The 20,658-nt window shown below is 46.7% G+C and overlaps 1 protein-coding gene across 1 annotated transcript; it reads left to right on the top strand.

Annotated features, from left to right (window-relative positions):
* The first annotated feature begins 1,500 nt into the window (after nucleotides 1–1,500).
* LOC135559551 (medium-chain acyl-CoA ligase ACSF2, mitochondrial-like) lies at nucleotides 1,501–20,317 on the top strand. Its single transcript, XM_065010833.1, has 17 exons — nucleotides 1,501–1,646; nucleotides 2,429–2,600; nucleotides 7,473–7,668; nucleotides 8,005–8,133; nucleotides 8,231–8,284; nucleotides 8,552–8,670; nucleotides 12,794–12,956; nucleotides 13,275–13,370; nucleotides 14,367–14,515; nucleotides 14,721–14,812; nucleotides 17,041–17,117; nucleotides 17,206–17,313; nucleotides 17,481–17,632; nucleotides 17,745–17,886; nucleotides 19,226–19,336; nucleotides 19,457–19,525; nucleotides 19,672–20,317. Exons 2-17 carry the CDS (start codon nucleotides 2,443–2,445, stop codon nucleotides 19,720–19,722), a joined length of 1,866 nt encoding a protein of 621 aa, XP_064866905.1. The 5' UTR covers nucleotides 1,501–1,646; nucleotides 2,429–2,442; the 3' UTR covers nucleotides 19,723–20,317.
* Nucleotides 20,318–20,658: the final 341 nt, after the last annotated feature.

The raw sequence follows: 20,658 nt of genomic DNA, 5'->3' as shown, positions 1-20,658 counted from the left end.
TGTGATATGCAGCAAAACAGTTATATCTTTTGTATGGTCCATCCTGTTCTGATCTAATGAGATGGATGTAGAATCTAGGCGTTTCCCAGTAATGAAGGACAGAAAGCTGCAGCTGTGCACCTCACTGCCGACCACGACTGTATCCGGGAAGGACGTGGTGCAGGGAGCCCCGTGGTACAGATTGCAGCCGTTCTCACTCAGTGGAGGCAGGCACGAAGATAGGCCTCTCGGCATTGGTGAAAACTCCACTCAAGTTAGGGGTTAGAGGTTATATTTCATGGCAGCCTCTCCTATACCACTATTCCCAACATGTTATACACCCTCTCCTATACCACTATTCCCAACATGTTATACACCAGAGGTTGTAAATAAAACCTTTAAAAGTTGGTCTGACTTGTATTGGTATGGTGGGGATCTGAAACCCATAGCCGAATGGATTCAGGTGAGCACTTCCCAGCATTTATATTCACGGAGAGCAATTTCCATTTAATAGCAGGTCGTGTCCATTTCTTTATAGTAATTGTGTTAATTATTGCTTTCTTCCGTGGAAACATAGAATTGTATAAAAAAGGCAAATAAACCGAAAGCAAAATCAAGCAGAGATTTACGACTTTTTAACCCTGTTAATCATTGCTGAAACATGCAAACTACAAACATTTAACCAGTTAAAGATAATGAATACATGACCATGACATACAAATATATTTTATTAAAAACAATTCATACAAAAGTGGCAAACAACGTGAGTGTATGTATGTATGTGTTACAGCATGACGTAAAATCACTACTTTACGTACCCCAGGGCATTGTGAAGCAGAATGACGCTCGTAGGTACCCCTACGAGTACCCCTAGCAACTGACATAAATCCCAGGATTTATTGATCACCCAGTTATATCTGTAGTTTTTGTAGAAGCACGGCTGAAGTATAAAATAATTTGTTTAGCTTTTGCATTGCCTGCATTCTTTGAATCTGTACTGTACTTTGATTAAAGTAAAGCCCCGTCTAAAACCATTTATAATTGTCTGTCCCCACTCCCAGTTAGACGTCTTAGCAGTTGAAGGATTCCTTGTCTAATGATTATGCCAGCTAGCTATGTCTCTATACAGAAGAATCGAGCTAACTTAAAAATAGCTTGCAATTTAGCGTAGCTTAGGTGCTTCTACACCTGCATTGCTCGCTGTTTGGGATTTTAGGCTGGGTTTCTGTACAGCACTTTGAGGTATCAGCTGATGTAAGAAGGGCTTTATAAATACATTTGAGCGTAATCGATTTCTGTAAATAAACATCAGACTACAAAGTTAGAGTTGTAGAAAACTCTTAATAACAGTGATTTGGACAATAGCTTCCAAAAACGTATTCCAAAGAAGAAAATAGCTTGCTACCTAGCCAGAAAATAAGACATTTTAATTTACCCGCCTTGACAGCTGGGGATTTATGTTGGATGTGCGCAATCAGGACATGCGCAAGCAGATTGCGCACGTCGTGTTTCGTAACAGGTTGTATCAGGAAAGTCACTGCGGGCAAGTGAGCGGACACTTCCAAAACGCGGTCAAGCCTAAACATTGTTCAGCCATCCGTTCTTCAGTTTCCTCCTGAATTTCTGTGCGCGAATACACAACACTTTACGGTATCGCGTGTTTTCTGGTAGGGAAACTTATGTTATACTTGAAAAGATCGGAGAAAAGTTTTCTGAAGTTAGAGCACATTTTGTCATTTACTGTAAGGATATGAGTTTTCAAACCAGCATGGAAGTTCTGTGTAACGACCTAGCGATAGCCTACCCAGTTACCAAGGCAAAATAAGAAAAAGTGCGAATAATCTATTTTGTAATGACGTGTTATTCAGAAGTAAATGTTAACAGTAAATGTGTTGCATTGAGTTTGCTATACAGCCGCGAAATGATTTTAGATAGATGCGCTTGCTGAAAGAAATAACTGCTTTAGAAATTCGACATACTTCTTATTAATGTGTTTGCGGGAAATCTGACACGTATTTGTCATGTGCATGCTGAAAGCACATAAGTTATCCAACTTTAGAATGTGCAGGTTCCTGTTTGATACTATTCATACTTGTTGTACTGCAACCAATATTAGCTTAAAACCCCATGCATTTCAATGGTCATCGACTTTCTAGATGGGTCATTTCACAAATAGAGTGCCTTTTGCTTTCCTTTGATATTTTACATAGGAATTGTGCACCAATATTGAATTTCAAAAACCATGTTACATTAATAAGTGCCTCTAGAAACCACATGGAAAAATTAAATAATTTGTATTATATGAATAAAGACTTTCTAGAATGCCCAAAATCTGCATTTGTACATGTCCCTTCTCATGTTTTTCTGACTTCTAGGAAGATGTTAAGCCAACATTTTTAACAAGGGTCTAAATGGGTTCAGAACATAATAAATCAGGTGTTATTTTCAGAGCTGACTGAGGCCATGTCAGCGGTGTGGATCAGCTCCTCTCTACTGAGGTCCAGGGCAACTCCCCTCAGACAGCTCAGTGTGTTCTCTAGAAGGACTGTGTTACAACCTGTACAGGTGGTCTCCTCACTACAGAAGACATGGACACCTGGGAACCCAACCTGGTGCTGTAGGTAGGTCAGCTCTCTTCACATTGTCAGACATAAACAGACTAGCTGGATTATTTCTGTCATTTTGCAAGTTGTGTTTCCTTTCTAAAGCCCACCTCTGACCTTTGACATAGATTGTAGATGACATTTTGTCATTCAGACCTATAGAGCACACCACTAGTTGGGGTCAATCCCATTTCAATGTAGTCAATTACAGTTGCTATGATCCGTCAACTGTAGAGTATGGACCTGATGGCCTGTGTCTTGACTAGTATTCAGACTGAGGGTAATGTATTTCAATGCCTGCTGAGCCATGCTCAAGTCACTGCATACTATAGAAACAATCCTTTTGAGAAACAGGTTTTTAAAATATGTTTTTACTTGGATTGTCCAGCCCAGTTTCTGCTTTGTCTTGGCTGTAAGGAACGAGGCTCAGCGTGGTTGTCTTGGCTGTAAGGAACGGGGCTCAGCGTGGTTGTCCTGGCCGTAAGGAACGGGGCTCAGCGTGGTTGTCCTGGCTGTAAGGAACGGGGCTCAGCGTGCTTGTCTTGTCCGTAAGGAACGGGGCTCAGCGTGGTTGTCTTGGCTGTAAGGAACGGGGTCCAGCGTGGTTGTCCTGGCCGTAAGGAACGGGGCTCAGCGTGGTTGTCTTGGCCGTAAGGAACGAGGCTCAGCGTGGTTGTCCTGGCTGTAAGGAACGGGGCTCAGCGTGGTTGTCCTGGCTGTAAGGAACAGGGTTCAGCGTGGTTGTCTTGGCTGTAAGGAACAGGGCTCGGCGTGGTTGTCTTGGCCGTAAGGAACGGGGCTCGGCGTGGTTGTTTTGGCCGTAAGGAACGAGGCTCGGCGTGGTTGTCTTGGCCGTAAGGAACGGGGCTCGGCGTGGTTGTTTTGGCCGTAAGGAACGGGGCTCAGCGTGGTTGACTTGGCTGTAAGGAACGGGGCTCAACGTGGTTGTTTTGGCTGTAAGAAACGGGGTTCAACGTGGTTGTTTTGGCTGTAAGGAACGGGGCTCAGCGTGGTTGTCCTGGCTGTAAGGAACAGGGTTCAGCGTGGTTGTCTTGGCTGTAAGGAACAGGGCTCGGCGTGGTTGTCTTGGCCGTAAGGAACGGGGCTCAGCGTGGTTGTCTTGGCCGTAAGGAACGGGGCTCAGCGTGGTTGTCTTGGCCGTAAGGAAAGGGGCTCAGCGTGGTTGTCTTGCCTCTGCGTGGTTGTCTTGGCCGTAAGGAACGGGGCTCAGCGTGGTTGTCTTGGCCGTAAGGAACGGGGCTCAGCGTGGTTGTCTTGGCCGTAAGGAACGGGGCTCTTGGCCGTGGTTGTCTTGGCCGTAAGGAACGGGCTCAGCGTGGGTCTCAGTGCGTGGTTGTCTTGGCTGTAAGGAACGGGGCTCAGCGTGGTTGTCTTGGCCTCGGGGCTCAGCGTGGTTGTCTTGGCCGTAAGGAACGGGGCTCAGCGTGGTTGTCTTGGCTCAGCGTGGTTGTCTTGGCCACAAGGAACAGGGCTCGTGGTTGTCTTGGCTGTAAGGAACGGGGCTCAGCGTGGTTGTCTTGGCCGTAAGGAACGGGGCTCAGCGTGGTTGTCTTGGCTGTAAGGAACGGGGCTCGGCGTGGTTGTCTTGGCTGTGGTTGTCTTGGCCGTAAACGGGCTCACGGGTCTTGGCTCAGCGTGGTTGTCTTGGCCGTAAGGAACGGGGTTCAGCGTGGTTGTCTTGGCCGTAAGGAACGGGGCTCAGCGTGGTTGTCTTGGCTCAGCGTGGTTGTCTTGGCTGTAAGGAACGGGGCTCAGCGTGGTTGTCTTGGCTGTAGCGGGCTCAGGTGTCTTGGCAACAGGGCGTGGTTGTCTTGGCTGTAAGGAACGGGGCTCAGCGTGGTTGTCTTGGCCGTAAGGAACGGGGCTCAGCGTGGTTGTCTTGGCCGTAAGGAACGGGGCTCAGCGTGGTTGTCTTGGCCGTAAGGAACGGGGCTCAGCGTGGTTGTCTTGGCCGTAAGGAAAGGGGCTCAGCGTGGTTGTCTTGCCTCTGCGTGGTTGTCTTGGCCGTAAGGAACGGGGCTCAGCGTGGTTGTCTTGGCCGTAAGGAACGGGGCTCAGCGTGGTTGTCTTGGCCGTAAGGAACGGGGCTCAGCGTGGTTGTCTTGGCCGTAAGGAACGGGGCTCAGCGTGGTTGTCTTGGCCGTAAGGAACGGGGCTCAGTGTGGTTGTCTTGGCTGTAAGGAACGGGGCTCAGCGTGGTTGTCTTAGCTGTAAGGAACGGGGCTCAGCGTGGTTGTCTTGGCTGTAAGGAACGGGGCTCAGCGTGGTTGTCTTGGCTCAGCGTGGTTGTCTTGGCTGTAAGGAACGGGGCTCAGCGTGGTTGTCTTGGCCGTAAGGAACGGGGCTCAGCGTGGTTGTCTTGGCTGTAAGGAACGGGGCTCGGCGTGGTTGTCTTGGCTGTAAGGAACGGGGCACAGCGTGGTTGTCTTGGCCGTAAGGAACGGGGTTCAGCGTGGTTGTCTTGGCCGTAAGGAACGGGGCTCAGCGTGGTTGTCTTGCCTCAGCATGGTTGTCTTGGCCGTAAGGAACGGGGCTCAGCGTGGTTGTCTTGGCTCAGCGTGGTTGTCTTGGCCACAAGGAACAGGGCTCGGCGTGGTTGTCTTGGCTGTAAGGAACAGGGCTCAGCGTGGTTGTCTTGGCTCAGCGTGGTTGTCTTGGCCGTAAGGAACGGGGCTCAGCGTGGTTGTCTTGGCTGTAAGGAACGGGGCTCGGCGTGGTTGTCTTGGCCGTAAGGAACGGGGCTCAGCGTGGTTGTCTTGGCCGTAAGGAACGGGGCTCAGCGTGGTTGTCTTGGCCGTAAGGAACGGGGCTCAGCGTGGTTGTCTTTGCCGTAAGGAACGGGGCTCAGCGTGGCTGTCTTGGCCGTAAGGAACGGGGTTCAGCGTGGCTGTCTTGGCCGTAAGGAACGGGGCTCAGCGTGGTTGTCTTGGCTGTAAGGAACGAGGCTCAGCGTGGTTGTCTTGGCTGTAAGGAACGGGGCTCGGCGTGGTTGTCTTGGCTATAAGGAACGGGGCTCGGCGTGGTTGTCTTGGCTGTAAGGAACGGGGCTCAGCGTGGTTGTCTTGGCTGTAAGGAACTGGGCTCAGCGTTGTTGTCTTGGCTGTAAGGAACGGGGTTCAGCGTGGCTGTCTTGGCCGTAAGGAACGGGGCTCAGTGTGGTTGTCTTGGCTGTAAGGAATGAGGCTCAGCGTGGTTGTCTTGGCTGTAAGGAACGGGGCTCGGCGTGGTTGTCTTGGCTGTAAGGAACGGGGCTCAGCGTGGTTGTCTTGGCTGTAAGGAACGGGGCTCAGCGTGGTTGTCTTGGCTGTAAGGAACGGGGCTCAGCGTGGTTGTCTTGGCACTGAACATGTTTGTCACGTATCCGTCATCTCTGGTTTCCCCTCTGAAAGACTTTGTGTCCTGTGACCTGATGGGAGAATAGTGAGTGAGGTGGGCCGTATCTGTGCTGTTTCCCCAACGGATGCCAAGAGAACAGTGGAGAGGGGAGAGAACAGTGGAGAGGGGAGAGAACAGTGGAGAGGGGTCCACTATGAAACCACAGTCCGGGAACACAACAGGAGGTTGGGTCTGAGATGAAGGGGGATTCCATCCAGAACCTTCTTCTGTTTCAAAATAGATTACTGTCATGGATAAAGAACACCCTCACAGTCAACTCTACAGTCTGTAAACCAAACCGATCCCTTTGTTTCTTCTCCCTCTTTGTGTACCAACCCATCCCTCTGTGTCTGGGCAGCAGGTAGTCTAGTGGTTAAGAGCAATGGGCCAGTAAGCAAAAGGTCTCTGGTTTGAATCCCAGAGCCGACTTGCTCTTGAGCAAGGCATTTAACCCTAATTGCTCCTGTGGGCCTCTCTGGATAAGAGTGTCTGCTAAATGACTCAAATGTAAATATCTGCTCCCTCTCTCTTGTCCAACCCATGTCTCTCTGTTCCAACCCTTCTCTCTCTGTTCCAACCTTTCTCTCTCTGTTCCAACCCTTCTCTCTCTGTTCCAACCCATGTCTCTCTGTTCCAACCCTTCTCTCTCTGTTCCAACCCTTCTCTCTCTGTTCCAACCCTTCTCTCTCTGTTCCAACCCATGTCTCTCTGTTCCAACCCTTCTCTCTCTGTTCCAACCCTTCTCTCTCTGTTCCAACCCTTCTCTCTCTGTTCCAACCCATGTCTCTCTGTTCCAACCCATGTCTCTCTGTTCCAACCCATGTCTCTCTGTTCCAACCCATGTCTCTCTGTTCCAACCCTTCTCTCTCTGTTCCAACCCTTCTCTCTCTGTTCCAACCCTTCTCTCTCTGTTCCAACCCATGTCTCTCTGTTCCAACCCATGTCTCTCTGTTCCAACCCTTCTCTCTCTGTTCCAACCCTTCTCTCTCTGTTCCAACCCATGTCTCTCTGTTCCAACCCATGTCTCTCTGTTCCAACCCATCTCTCTGTTCCAACCCATCTCTCTGTTCCAACCCATGTCTCTCTGTTCCAACCCATGTCTCTCTGTTCCAACCCATGTCTCTCTGTTCCAACCCATGTCTCTGTGTACCAACCCTTCTATCTCTGTTCCAACCCTTCTCTCTCTGTTCCAACCCATGTCTCTGTGTTCCAACCCATGTCTCTCTGTTCCAATCCATGTCTCTCTGTTCCAACCCATCTCTCTGTGTTTACTCCCTCTTTATCTCTCTCTGTATCAGACTTTGGTCAAATTTTTTGTCAAATACTTGGTTGTGTTTACTGTAGTTTGCGTGGTACAATGGAACCAATTAAATAGTCCTCTATGTCCAAATTCCAAAGTGTTATCAAGTGCACCTAAAAACAGCTTCCAACTATTTCCCTCATGTATTTGACCCAGGTCTACTCTGTCTACTGTTCATGTCTGTCCCTCAACAGATCCATCCATGTGGACAGTCCCCCCCTGGTCCCAGGGCAGAGCTTCAGCTACGTCCATGGGGCCTCCTCAGTGTCCCTGCTGGGTCAGACGGTGGGTCAGAGTTTGCAGGCGGCAGCTGACCGCTGGCCCCACAGGGAGGCCCTGGTGTTCGTGCAGGATGGAGTCCGTAAGACCTTCTCCCAGTTTCAGGAGGACGTAGGTCTTTCATCCACCCTCTCTTCTAATCTATTTCATCATATCTAGAGATCATTGTTAGGCCATTACCTCTGTTCCCACTCAAAGCACATTCAGCAGGACTATCTGTCAGTGCATCTGATTGGTGGTTTACCAAATAGTAACATAACTATTATGTGTCACTGCATCTGATTGGTGGTTAACCAAATAGTAACATAACTATTATGTGTCACTGCATCTGATTGGTGGTTTACCAAATAGTAACATAACTATTATGTGTCAGTATATTGTTGGGAAACTATTTATAGATATCATCCTGTATATTACTTCCTGGGTCATGGTCTCCCTCCTCCCCAGGTTGACCAGGCCGCTGCAGGTCTCCTGGCCCTGGGTCTGAAGAGAGGGGACAGACTAGGAGTCTGGGGGCCCAACACATACCACTGGATCCTGTTTCAGTTCGCCACAGCCAAGGCTGGCATCATACTGGTGAAGATGAGCTATTATATTAGATTCTAAAATGAACATGTATTATCTGTTAGGATCTATTGGTCCTAATATTAAAGTATTGTTCTAATCTCTACAGGTGTCGATAAACCCAGCCTATCAGCTGAAGGAGCTAGAGTTCACCCTGGGGAAGGTTTGTTCTTATCCAGAACCATGTTTTACACTTCCTGGATTGACTGAATGAATAGCTGAACTGATCCTGACCCTGGTGCTGTCTGTGTCCTTCCCAGTTTAAGACCCAGAGGTTCTGTTATCTCCGTCTCTGTAGGTGCAGTGGTGTGTCCCACCCAGTTTAAGACCCAGAGGTTCTGTTATCTCTGTCTCTGTAGGTGCAGTGTAAAGCTGTGGTGTGTCCCACCCAGTTTAAGACCCAGAGGTTCTGTTATCTCTGTCTCTGTAGGTGCAGTGTAAAGCTGTGGTGTGTCCCACCCAGTTTAAGACCCAGAGGTTCTGTGACATGCTGAGACAGATCTGCCCAGAGATGGACACAGCAGAGTCAGGGGTCTTTAGGAGCTCCAGGTATGTTAATATTGTACTATTGGACCATGACTGAGTCAACAGACATATTGTATTACTGTACCATGACTGAGTCAACAGACATATTGTATTACTGGACCATGACTGAGTCAACAGACATATTGTATTACTGCACCATGACTGAGTCAACAGACATATTGTATTACTGCATCATGACTGAGTCAACAGACATATTGTATTACTGCACCATGACTGAGTCAACAGACATATTGTATTACTGCACCATGACTGAGTCAACAGACATATTGTACTACTGCATCATGACTGAGTCAACAGACACATTGTATTACTGGACCATGACTGAGTCAACAGACACATTGTATTACTGTACCATGACTGAGTCAACAGACATATTGTATTACTGGACCATGACTGAGTCAACAGACATATTGTATTACTGCATCATGACTGCGTCAACAGACATATTGTACTACTGCACCATGAAGTAAACAAGTACCTAGCAGGATAGCTAACATCATAGATATAGAACCCTGAACATACAGTGCCTTGCGAAAGTATTCGGCCCCCTTGAACTTTGCGACCTTTTGCCACATTTCAGGCTTCAAACATAAAGATATAAAACTGTATTTTTTTGTGAAGAATCAACAAGTGGGACACAATCATGAAGTGGAACGACATTTATTGGATATTTCAAACTTTTTTAACAAATCAAAAACTGAAAAATTGGGCGTGCAAAATTATTCAGCCCCTTTACTTTCAGTGCAGCAAACCTTCTCCAGAAGTTCAGTGAGGATCTCTGAATGATCCAATGTTGACCTAAATGACTAATGATGATAAATACAATCCACCTGTGTGTAATCAAGTCTCCGTATAAATGCACCTGCACTGTGATAGTCTCAGAGGTCCGTTAAAAGCGCAGAGAGCATCATGAAGAACAAGGAACACAACAGGCAGGTCCGAGATACTGTTGTGAAGAAGTTTAAAGCCGGATTTGGATACAAAAATATTTCCCAAGCTTTAAACATCCCAAGGAGCACTGTGCAAGCAATAATATTGAAATGGAAGGAGTATCAGACCACTGCAAATCTACCAAGACCTGGCCGTCCCTCTAAACTTTCAGCTCATACAAGGAGAAGACTGATCAGAGATGCAGCCAAGAGGCCCATGATCACTCTGGATGAACTGCAGAGATCTACAGCTGAGGTGGGAGACTCTGTCCATAGGAAAACAATCAGTCGTATATTGCACAAATCTGGCCTTTATGGAAGAGTGGCAAGAAGAAAGCCATTTCTTAAAGATATCCATAAAAAGTGTTGTTTAAAGTTTGCCACAAGCCACCTGGGAGACACACCAAATGTGTGGAAGAAGGTGCTCTGGTCAGATGAAACCAAAATGTAACTTTTTGGCAACAATGCAAAACGTTATGTTTGGCGTAAAAGCAACACAGCTCATCACCCTGAACACACCATCCCCACTGTCAAACATGGTGGTGGCAGCATCATGGTTTGGGCCTGCTTTTCTTCATCAGGGACAGGGAAGATGGTTAAAATTGATGGGAAGATGGATGGAGCCAAATACAGGACCATTCTGGAAGAAAACCTGATGGAGTCTGCAAAAGACCTGAGACTGGGAAGGAGATTTGTCTTCTAACAAGACAATGATCCAAAACATAAAGCAAAATCTACAATGGAATGGTCCAAAAATAAACATATCCAGGTGTTAGAATGGCCAAGTCAAAGTCCAGACCTGAATCCAATCGAGAATCTGTGGAAAGAACTGAAAACTGCTGTTCACAAATGCTCTCCATCCAACCTCACTGAGCTCGAGCTGTTTTGCAAGGAGGAATGGGAAAAAAATTCAGTCTCTCGATGTGCAAAACTGATAGAGACATACCCCAAGCGACTTACAGCTGTAATCGCAGCAAAAGGTGGCGCTACAAAGTATTAACTTAAGGGGGCTGAATAATTTTGCACGCCCAATTTTTCAGTTTTTGATTTGTTAAAAAAGTTTGAAATATCCAATAAATGTCGTTCCACTTCATGATTGTGTCCCACTTGTTGTTGATTCTTCACAAAAAATTACACTTTTATATCTTTATGTTTGAAGCCTGAAATGTGGCAAAAGGTCGCAAAGTTCAAGGGGGCCGAATACTTTCGCAAGGCACTGTATATGTGGTCTGTGGCTAACATATTTATAGCCACAGCAGAGTCAGGGGTCTTTAGGAGCTCCAGGTATGTTAATATTGTACTACTGCATCATGACTGAGTCAACAGACACATTGTATTACTGCATCATGACTGAGTCAACAGACACATTGTATTACTGCATCATGACTGTCAAAAGACACATTGTATTACTGCATCATGACTGAGTCAACAGACACATTGTATTACTGCATCATGACTGCGTCAACAGACATATTGTATTACTGCATCATGACTGCGTCAACAGACATATTGTATTACTGCATCATGACTGAGTCAACAGACACATTGTATTACTGCATCATGACTGAGTCAACAGACATATTGTACTACTGGACCATGACTGAGTCAACAGACATATTGTATTACTGCATCATGACTGAGTCAACAGACATATTGTATTACTGCATCATGACTGAGTCAACAGACATATTGTACTACTGCACCATGAAGTAAACAAGTACCTAGCAGGATAGCTAACATTATAGATATAGAACCCTGAACAGATATGTGGTCTGTGGCTAACATATTTATAGCCATAGTACAGATCCCATTAAATTACTAGAAGGGCTATGTCATAAACCCTCAAAGTTCCTGAATGGTATGATAATGGCAGCCATTTTGGTCAGGGACAAATCCAAACCAGCCTAATTGAAAGGAAAGGAAGTAGAGGCATAGGTGATCCACTTCCTGCTTTTACTGATGCACGGACATAAAAGTAAGGCATGTGATACTGTATATCAGAAATGGTGTATTAGAATTATTGGCTAATGTGAAACACAGTAGAAGGGAACACAGCAACTCTGCTGGATCGACTCTGAATAAGAAATATTACCACCGGTGGATGTCTATTTACCTGTAAATGGAACCTCAGTATCTGTGTATGGTGATGGTGACAGACAGGGACAGTAGAGGACCTAATGAAGGCTGTTACTGTAATGTTACTATCATTGTGTTGCTGTAATGTTACCGTAATGTAACGGTCATTGTGTGACTGTAATGTTACCGTAATGTAACGGTCATTGTGTGACTGTAATGTAATGGTCATTGTGTTACTGTAATATTACTGACAGTGTTACTGTAATGTAATGGTCATTGTGTTCCTGTAACGGTCATTGTGTTACTGTAATGTAACGGTCATTGTGTTACTGTAATGTAACGGTCATTGTGTTACTGTAATGTAACGGTCATTGTGTTACTGTAATGTAACGGTCATTGTGTTACTGTAATATTACTGACAGTGTTACTGTAATGGTCATTGTGTTACTGTAATGTAACGGTCATTGTGTTCCTGTAACGGTCATTGTGTTACTGTAATGTAACGGTCATTGTGTTCCTGTAACGGTCATTGTGTTACTGTAATGTAACGGTCATTGTGTTCCTGTAACTGTCATTGTGTTACTGTAATGTTACTGTAATGTAATGGTCATTGTGTTACTGTAATGTAACGGTTATTGTGTTACTGTAATGTTACTGTAATGTAACGGTCATTGTGTTACTGTAATGTAATGGTAATTGTGTTACTGTAATGTAACGGTCATTGTGTTACTGTAATGTTACTGCAATGTAATGGTCATTGTGTTACTGTAATGTTACTGTAATGTAATGGTCATTGTGTTACTGTAATGTAACGGTCATTGTGTTACTGTAATGTAATGGTAATTGTGTTACTGTAATGTAATGGTCATTGTGTTACTGTCATGTAACGGTCATTGTGTTACTGTAATGTAACGGTCATTGTGTTACTGTAATGTAACGGTCATTGTGTTACTGTAATGTAACGGTCATTGTGTTACTGTAATGTAACGGTCATTGTGTTACTGTAATGTAACGGTCATTGTGTTACTGTAATGTAACGGTCATTGTGTTACTGTAATGTAATGGTCATTGTGTTACTGTAATGTTACTGTAATGTTAACCTACTGTGTTCCTCCTGCCAGACTACCAGACCTGCGTATGGTGATTGTGACAGACAGCAGACAGACAGGGACTGTACATGTAGAGGATGTGATGCAGGCTGGAAGCAGACAGCACCACCAGGAGCTGCAGGACCTGCAGACCAAACTGTCCTTCGACGACCCCATCAACATACAGTTCACATCCGTAGGTCTCCTGTTGAAAGAAGAAGAAGAAGAATTCTTTACGGCTGATTTCCTGGACACAGATTACCCTGTCTAGGACACAGATTACCCTGTCTAGGACATAGATTACCCTGTCTAGGACACAGATTACCCTGTCTAGGACACAGATTACCCTGTCTAGGACACAGATTACCCTGTCTAGGACATAGATTACCCTGTCTAGGACACAGATTACCCTGTCTAGGACACAGATTACCCTGTCTAGGACACACGTTCCGCTAACGGAATCCCCCCCCCCCTTCCAACAGTATTAGTCTGTCTGATATCTACTGTTCTCTAGGGAACAACAGGAAATCCTAAAGGTGCCACCCTCTCCCACCACAACATCGTCAACAACGCCTATTTTGTGGGTCTTCGTCTGGGATTCAACTGGAAGGTCAGTGGAGACATGAGACTATTATCATCTCTCTCTCTGTGGCCCTCTCTCTCTGTGGCGCTCTCTCCCTCTGTGGCCCTCTCTCTCTCTCTCTCTGTGGCGCTCTCTCTCTCTCTGTGGCCCTCTCTCTCTCTCTGTGGCCCTCTCTCTCTCTCTGTGGCCCTCTCTCTCTCTGGCCCACTCTCTCTCTGTGGCTCTCTCTCTCTCTGTGGCTCTCTCTCTCTGTGGCCCTCTCTCTCTCTCTGTGGCCCTCTCTCTCTCTCTCTGTGGCCCTCTCTCTCTCTCTCTGTGGCCCTCTCTCTCTCTCTGTCGCCCTCTCTCTCTCTCTGTCGCCCTCTCTCTCTCTGTCGCCCTCTCTGTCTCTCTGTCGCCCTCTCTCTGTCGCCCTCTCTCTGTCTCCCTCTCTCTCTCTGTCGCCCTCTCTGTCGCCCTCTCTCTGTCGCCCTCTCTCTCTCTCTCTGTCGCCCTCTCTCTGTCGCCCTCTCTCTCTCTCTGTCGCCCTCTCTCTCTCTCTCTGTCGCCCTCTCTCTCTCTCTCTGTCGCCCTCTCTCTCTCTCTCTGTCGCCCTCTCTCTCTCTCTCTGTCGCCCTCTCTCTCTCTCTGTCGCCCTCTCTCTCTCGCCCTCTGTCGCCCTCTCTCTCTCTCTGTCGCCCTCTCTATCTCTCTCTGTCGCCCTCTCTCTCCCTCTCTCTGTCGCCCTCTCTCTCTCTCTCTCTGTCGCCCTCTCTCTCTCTGTCGCCCTCTCTCTCTCTCTGTCGCCCTCTCTCTCTCTCTCTGTCGCCCTCTCTCTCTCTCTGTCGCCCTCTCTCTCTCTGTCGCCCTCTCTCTCTCTCTGTCGCCCTCTCTCTCTCTGTCGCCCTCTCTCTCTCTCTGTCGCCCTCTCTCTCTCTCTGTCGCCCTCTCTATCTCTCTCTGTCGCCCTCTCTCTCCCTCTCTCTCTCTGTTTCTCTCTCTACTTTTCTCATGTAACCTCTGCTCTTGTTGCTTCCCCCTCAGCCTATAAGAGCGTGTGTTCCTGTTCCCCTGTACCACTGCATGGGCTCAGTGTTAGGAGCGATGTGTTTGGCACTGCATGGCATCACCCTGGTCTTCCCCTCTGCTGGGTACGACAGCCGTGCCAACCTGGAGGCCATTCAGAATGAAAGGTAGTAAAGTTTAGGAACTTTACTTTCCTAAAGTTTAGGAACCTCTTCCTTAAGTGACTTACACATCCTGGAGACTTAAAATAGAGATATTTCATGTCAGTCTGTTGTAATAAGAATAATATAAATAGCTGCCACTGAGCACATTGAGAATGAACCTCTATAATACACTAAATACCTAAATACCTCTATATGTTCTCTGTTTCAGGTGTAATTTCCTCTACGGAACTCCTACCATGTACATTGACATGCTTGGACAGCCTGACCTACACAACTATGACCTGTCATCAGTTGAATCTGGTGAGACATTTGAGGTTTGTTTGTGTAGACTGTTGTTTGATGGCTGGAAATACATAAAAATACATAAAAATACATAAAAATAAATAAACTGAATTGCTGTGGTAAAGTTTAAGCTTAACGGGGTAATTTGCAGTTTCTACATCCATTTTTGGACTTATATATTAAATTCATGTAGAATTCATGAAGATTATAACATACCTTTTGAGCTTAACTTCAGCTGTCGCACCAAAATATAAGCCTGTTTTACTCCAATGTTTGTAAACATTGTAAACGTTAGTCTGGAGCCCTGTTTTCAGTCTGGGTCTCTGGCTCCGCTATGGTTTTCAGTCTGGGTCTCTGGCTCCGCTATGGTTTTCAGTCTGGGTCTCTGGCTCCGCTATGGTTTTCAGTCTGGGTCTCTGGCTCCGCTATGGTTTTCAGTCTGGGTCTCTGGTGCCGCTATGGTTTTCAGTCTGGGTCTCTGGCTCCGCTATGGTTTTCAGTCTGGGTCTCTGGCTCCGCTATGGTTTTCAGTCTGGGTCTCTGGCTCCGCTATGGTTTTCAGTCTGGGTCTCTGGTGCCGCTATGGTTTTCAGTCTGGGTCTCTGGCTCCGCTATGGTTTTCAGTCTGGGTCTCTGGCTCCGCTATGGTTTTCAGTCTGGGTCTCTGGCTCCGCTATGGTTTTCAGTCTGGGTCTCTGGCGCCGCTATGGTTTTCAGTCGGGGTCTCTGGCGCCGCTACGGTTTTCAGTCTGTCTCTGGCGCCGCTATGGTTTTCAGTCGGGGTCTCTGGCGCCGCTATGGTTTTCAGTCGGGGTCTCTGGCGCCGCTACGGTTTTCAGTCTGTCTCTGGCGCCGCTACGGTTTTCAGTCTGGGTCTCTTGCGCCGCTACGGTTTTCAGTCGGTGTCTCTGGCGCCGCTATGGTTTTCAGTCTGGGTCTCTGGCGCCGCTATGGTTTTCAGTCTCTGGCGCCGCTACGGTTTTCAGTCTGTCTCTGGCGCCGCTACGGTTTTCAGTCGGGGTCTCTGGCGTCGCTACGGTTTTCAGTCTGTCTCTGGCGCCGCTACGGTTTTCAGTCTGGGTCTCTTGCGCCGCTACGGTTTTCAGTCTGGGTCTCTTGCGCCGCTACGGTTTTCAGTCTGGGTCTCTTGCTCCGCTACGGTTTTCAGTCTGGGTCTCTTGCGCCGCTACGGTTTTCAATTGGTGGCACCAGTTCATGATTTGGTTGCACCAATATCTTGTCACTCAATAGAAACATTTACAAACTTAAACTTACATACATTTAGAGAAAACAAGTTATATTAAGTGGCTAGCTAACTAGCTAGTATTAGCAATGTTTGGTGTTAAATGAGACTGAGAGCTAGCTAACCAGCAATGTAACAAAATAATAATTTAGAAAAAGGCTCTGCATTTCAGGAATCACAGTAGCAAGCATTGGAACGCTGCGATTGGTTGCCCAAAATTCTGGGGCGAGGCTTAGCGAAGCTCTCTGCATCTCAAAGACATAACAGAAATGTGTTTTTTTTAAACAGTGCCTGTCGCTCAATATTGAGGGTTGAGAAATAGTGATCATACCCCTAGAAAGCAGAGACCCTTCCCCTCTTCAACTAACAACATGTTTTCAAAACTTATGTTTTTCCCACAACTGCATTTTGAAAGAGAGCATTTTTCTCTTCCACTAAATAGATATTTGGAAGGAGAGGGCGTGGCTGGCTCATCACAGCAGCTGGCCCCGGTCAAATGGACACTTTCATGGCAGGACTCAATTCACTTTAGGTGTACTGCTTGACCAAATCATGATTTTATCCAAAACAATAAGAAGTTTTGAGTGAGGTGACCAGCAGTTTTTCTACATCCACAGCCAAGTCAAAAGGGTCGCAAAATGCGACTAAATGGTCTCTGTCTGATGCCCTCCTAAAACAATCATTTGTATATTATGGATTGCTCCTAAAACAATAGTTTGTATATTGTGGATTGTCAGTCCTTTCATCCATAACTCTTTCTATGAATTTGAGAGTGGTTACATGTCTCCGCCCCCATCCCTCAGATTTTTACCAAAACAGTGGCGGGGTGTCAATTTGTTTTATTTTTCAACTGCAGATTGCCCCTTTTAATAGTAATATAATTTATTGGTAATACAGTTATAGTATTTGTGAAGGGTGGTGGTTGATTAATATGCTGTATAAAGCAGTAGAATAGTATTTGTGCCCAGGAAGGGTGGTTCTGATTTCTGTTGTTGTGTTCCAGGGTTTATGAGTGGGTCTCTTTGTCCTCCTGAAGTCATGAGGAAACTCAAAACTGATATGAATGTCAATGATATGATAGTAAGTCCTTCCCATCTTTTTCTGTCTGTGTGTATAATATACTTTATAATCTGTATGGGGTAACACAACGCTCCCTTGGTAACATCAGATAGGCTATGGGACCACAGAGAACAGCCCTGTAACATTCCTTGGTTTCCTGCGAGACAACGAGGAACTGAAGACCGAGACAGTGGGATGTATCCTGAACCACACTGAGGTATCAAACGTGTGTGTGTGTGTGTGTGTGTGCGTGTGTGTGAGAGGAGAGAGACAGTCATGTGTCTAATGGCAGGGTCCTAATTCATCTACATGCAGTATGTGTAATGTTTATATTCCTCCTTCATTAAAACACACATGAAACCCTACCTGTGTTCTCCTGGCCAGGCAAAGGTGGTGGATGTGTCCTCTGGAGAGGTGGTTCCTCTGGGGGATCCAGGAGAGCTGCTGATCAGAGCTTACTCTGTTATGCTGGAGTACTGGGACGACCCAGACAAGACCAGTGAGGCTATCGCCAAAGACCGCTGGTACAGAACCGGGTAAGAAATGAGATGGAGAGAAAGAGATAAAGACACACAGAGTAACAAACAGAGACCCAGACAGCAACAGATGAAAAGTGAGCACGAGCATCAACTGTGAATGTCTCCACAGTGACATAGCCAGTCTGGACAGGTTTGGGTACTGCCGTATAGTGGGACGTATAAAGGACATGATCATACGTGGAGGAGAGAACATCTACCCTGCTGAGATAGAGAAGTTCCTTCACACCCATCCCAACGTACAGGAGGCCCAGGTGAGAACCATCCCAACGTACAGGAGGCCCAGGTGAGAACCATCCCAACGTACAGGAGGCCCAGGTGAGAACCATCCCAACGTACAGGAGGCCCAGGTGAGAACCATCCCAACGTACAGGAGGCCCAGGTGAGAACCATCCCAACGTACAGGAGGCCCAGGTGAGAACCATCCCAACGTACAGGAGGCCCAGGTGAGAACCATCCCAACGTACAGGAGGCCCAGGTGAGAACCACACCCATCCCAACGTACAGGAGGCCCAGGTGAGAACCATCCCAACGTACAGGAGGCCCAGGTGAGAACCATCCCAACGTACAGGAGGCCCAGGTGAGAACCATCCCAACGTACAGGAGGCCCAGGTGAGAACCATCCCAACGTACAGGAGGCCCAGGTGAGACCCATCCCAACGTACAGGAGGCCCAGGTGAGAACCATCCCAACGTACAGGAGGCCCAGGTGAGAACCATCCCAACGTACAGGAGGCCCAGGTGAGAACCATCCCAACGTACAGGAGGCCCAGGTGAGAACCATCCCAACGTACAGGAGGCCCAGGTGAGAACCATCCCAACGTACAGGAGGCCCAGGTGAGAACCATCCCAACGTACAGGAGGCCCAGGTGAGAACCATCCCAACGTACAGGAGGCCCAGGTGAGAACCATCCCAACGTACAGGAGGCCCAAGTGAGAACCATCCCAACGTACAGGAGGCCCAGGTGAGAACCATCCCAACGTACAGGAGGCCCAGGTGAGAACCATCCCAACGTACAGGAGGCCCAGGTGAGAACCATCCCAACGTACAGGAGGCCCAGGTGAGAACCATCCCAACGTACAGGAGGCCCAGGTGAGAACCATCCCAACGTACAGGAGGCCCAGGTGAGAACCATCCCAACGTACAGGAGGCCCAGGTGAGAACCATCCCAACGGGAGGCCCAGGTGAGAACCATCCCAACGTACAGGAGGCCCAGGTGAGAACCATCCCAACGTACAGGAGGCCCAGGTGAGAACCATCCCAACGTACAGGAGGCCCAGGTGAGAACCATCCCAACGTACAGGAGGCCCAGGTGAGAACCATCCCAACGTACAGGAGGCCCAGGTGAGAACCACACCCATCCCAACGTACAGGAGGCCCAGGTGAGAACCATCCCAACGTACAGGAGGCCCAGGTGTTCATATTCTCTCCCTGTCCTGTCCACCTCTCTTTCTCCCCAGGTGATTATATTCTCGTCCTGTCCACCTCTCTTTCTCCCCAGGTGATTATATTCTCTCCCTGTCCTGTCCACCTCTCTTTCTCCCCAGGTGATTATATTCTCTCCCTATCCTGTCCACCTCTCTTTCTCCCCAGGTGATTGGCGTGAGAGATGAGAGGTTGGGGGAACAGGTGTGTGCCTGTATCAGACTGAAGGAGGGACAGGACTGTAGCAGAGAGGAGATCAGAGACTTCTGCAAGGGACAGGTGACACAGAGACAGGAAGTGACATGACCTGTGATTCGATCATTGTCAGGTTTAGAACTTCTGTTATATACTATGTTATATTGTGTTTATAGCTACAGGCATCTGCTTCTACTGTTCCAGATTTCTCACTTCCAGATCCCCCACTATGTGGTGTTTGTGGACAGCTATCCACTGACTGCCTCTGGAAAGGTAGGATGGCTTCATGACAGCGTATTGTCTCAGTCTTCATTCATATCAGCAGCGGACCAATGTTCTGTATCATGAAATTCATAATCAGAGTAATTATACCAGAACAGACGACTGTGCTGATCACCTCTGTGTTTGTCCTTTCCTAGATCCAGAAGAATAAACTGAGGGAGGAGATGGAGAAGAAGCTGGGTCTGTGATGGACAGAGGGACCTAGACAGACTGGGCTAATAGCAACCCACATTGAGCACCGTTTACATCCGAGGTGATCTCTTGTTAAACCGTCAATACGCACAAAGATCATCCGCACAGTGAATCTGAATTACAACCACTGACATTTAGTTGCTGCCAACATTTTCATTTTTTACTATTTTGTCCTCTGGTGGGTAATATCTTCAGATGAATCACTTAACTATTTTACAATCATTTTGTTCAAATGAAATGAGGCATTTCCTTGTTTACCACAGAGAATCTACTGTGGCAATTGACCCTCCACATGTTATGAATGGAAAGGTCATGTTGGTGTACTTACAATGTATGTAATCCATTAATGAGTAATCCATCCATTAATGAGTAATCCATCTATTAATGAGTAATCCATCCATTAATATAATCCATCCATTAATGAGTAATCCATCCATTAATGAGTAATCCATTAATGAGTAATCCATCCATTAATATAATCCATTAATGAGTAATCCATCCATGAATATAATCCATTAATGAGTAATCCATCCATTAATGAGTAATCCATCCATTAATGAGTAATCCATCCATTAATATAATCCATTAATGAGTAATCCATCCATTAATGAGTAATCCATCCATTAATATAATCCATTAATGAGTAATCCATCCATTAATGAGTAATCCATCCATTAATGAGTAATCCATCCATTAATATAATCCATTAATGAGTAATCCATCCATTAATGAGTAATCCATCCATTAATGAGTAATCCATCCATTAATATAATCCATTAATGAGTAATCCATCCATTAATGAGTAATCCATTAATGAGTAATCCATCCATTAATATAATCCATTAATGAGTAATCCATCCATTAATATAATCCATTAATGAGTAATCCATCCATTAATGAGTAATCCATCCATTAATGAGTAATCCATCCAT

Source organism: Oncorhynchus nerka, linkage group LG26 (assembly GCF_034236695.1).
Source record: "Oncorhynchus nerka isolate Pitt River linkage group LG26, Oner_Uvic_2.0, whole genome shotgun sequence".
In the NCBI taxonomy this organism is placed as follows: Eukaryota; Metazoa; Chordata; class Actinopteri; order Salmoniformes; family Salmonidae; genus Oncorhynchus; species Oncorhynchus nerka.
The sequence above is the reverse complement of the archived record's forward strand: the minus strand, read 5'-3'. Positions and strand labels throughout refer to the sequence as shown.

Excerpts from the sequence above, each read along its gene's own strand:
- LOC135559551 (XM_065010833.1), top strand. The coding sequence starts at position 2,443 with ATGTCAGCGGTGTGGATCAGCTCCTCTCTACTGAGGTCCAGGGCAACT. Across the intron at positions 14,516-14,720 it reads GAGGCCATTCAGAATGAAAG|GTGTAATTTCCTCTACGGAA; the intron begins GTAGTAAAGTTT and ends TCTCTGTTTCAG. Across the intron at positions 17,314-17,480 it reads GTATCCTGAACCACACTGAG|GCAAAGGTGGTGGATGTGTC; the intron begins GTATCAAACGTG and ends TCTCCTGGCCAG.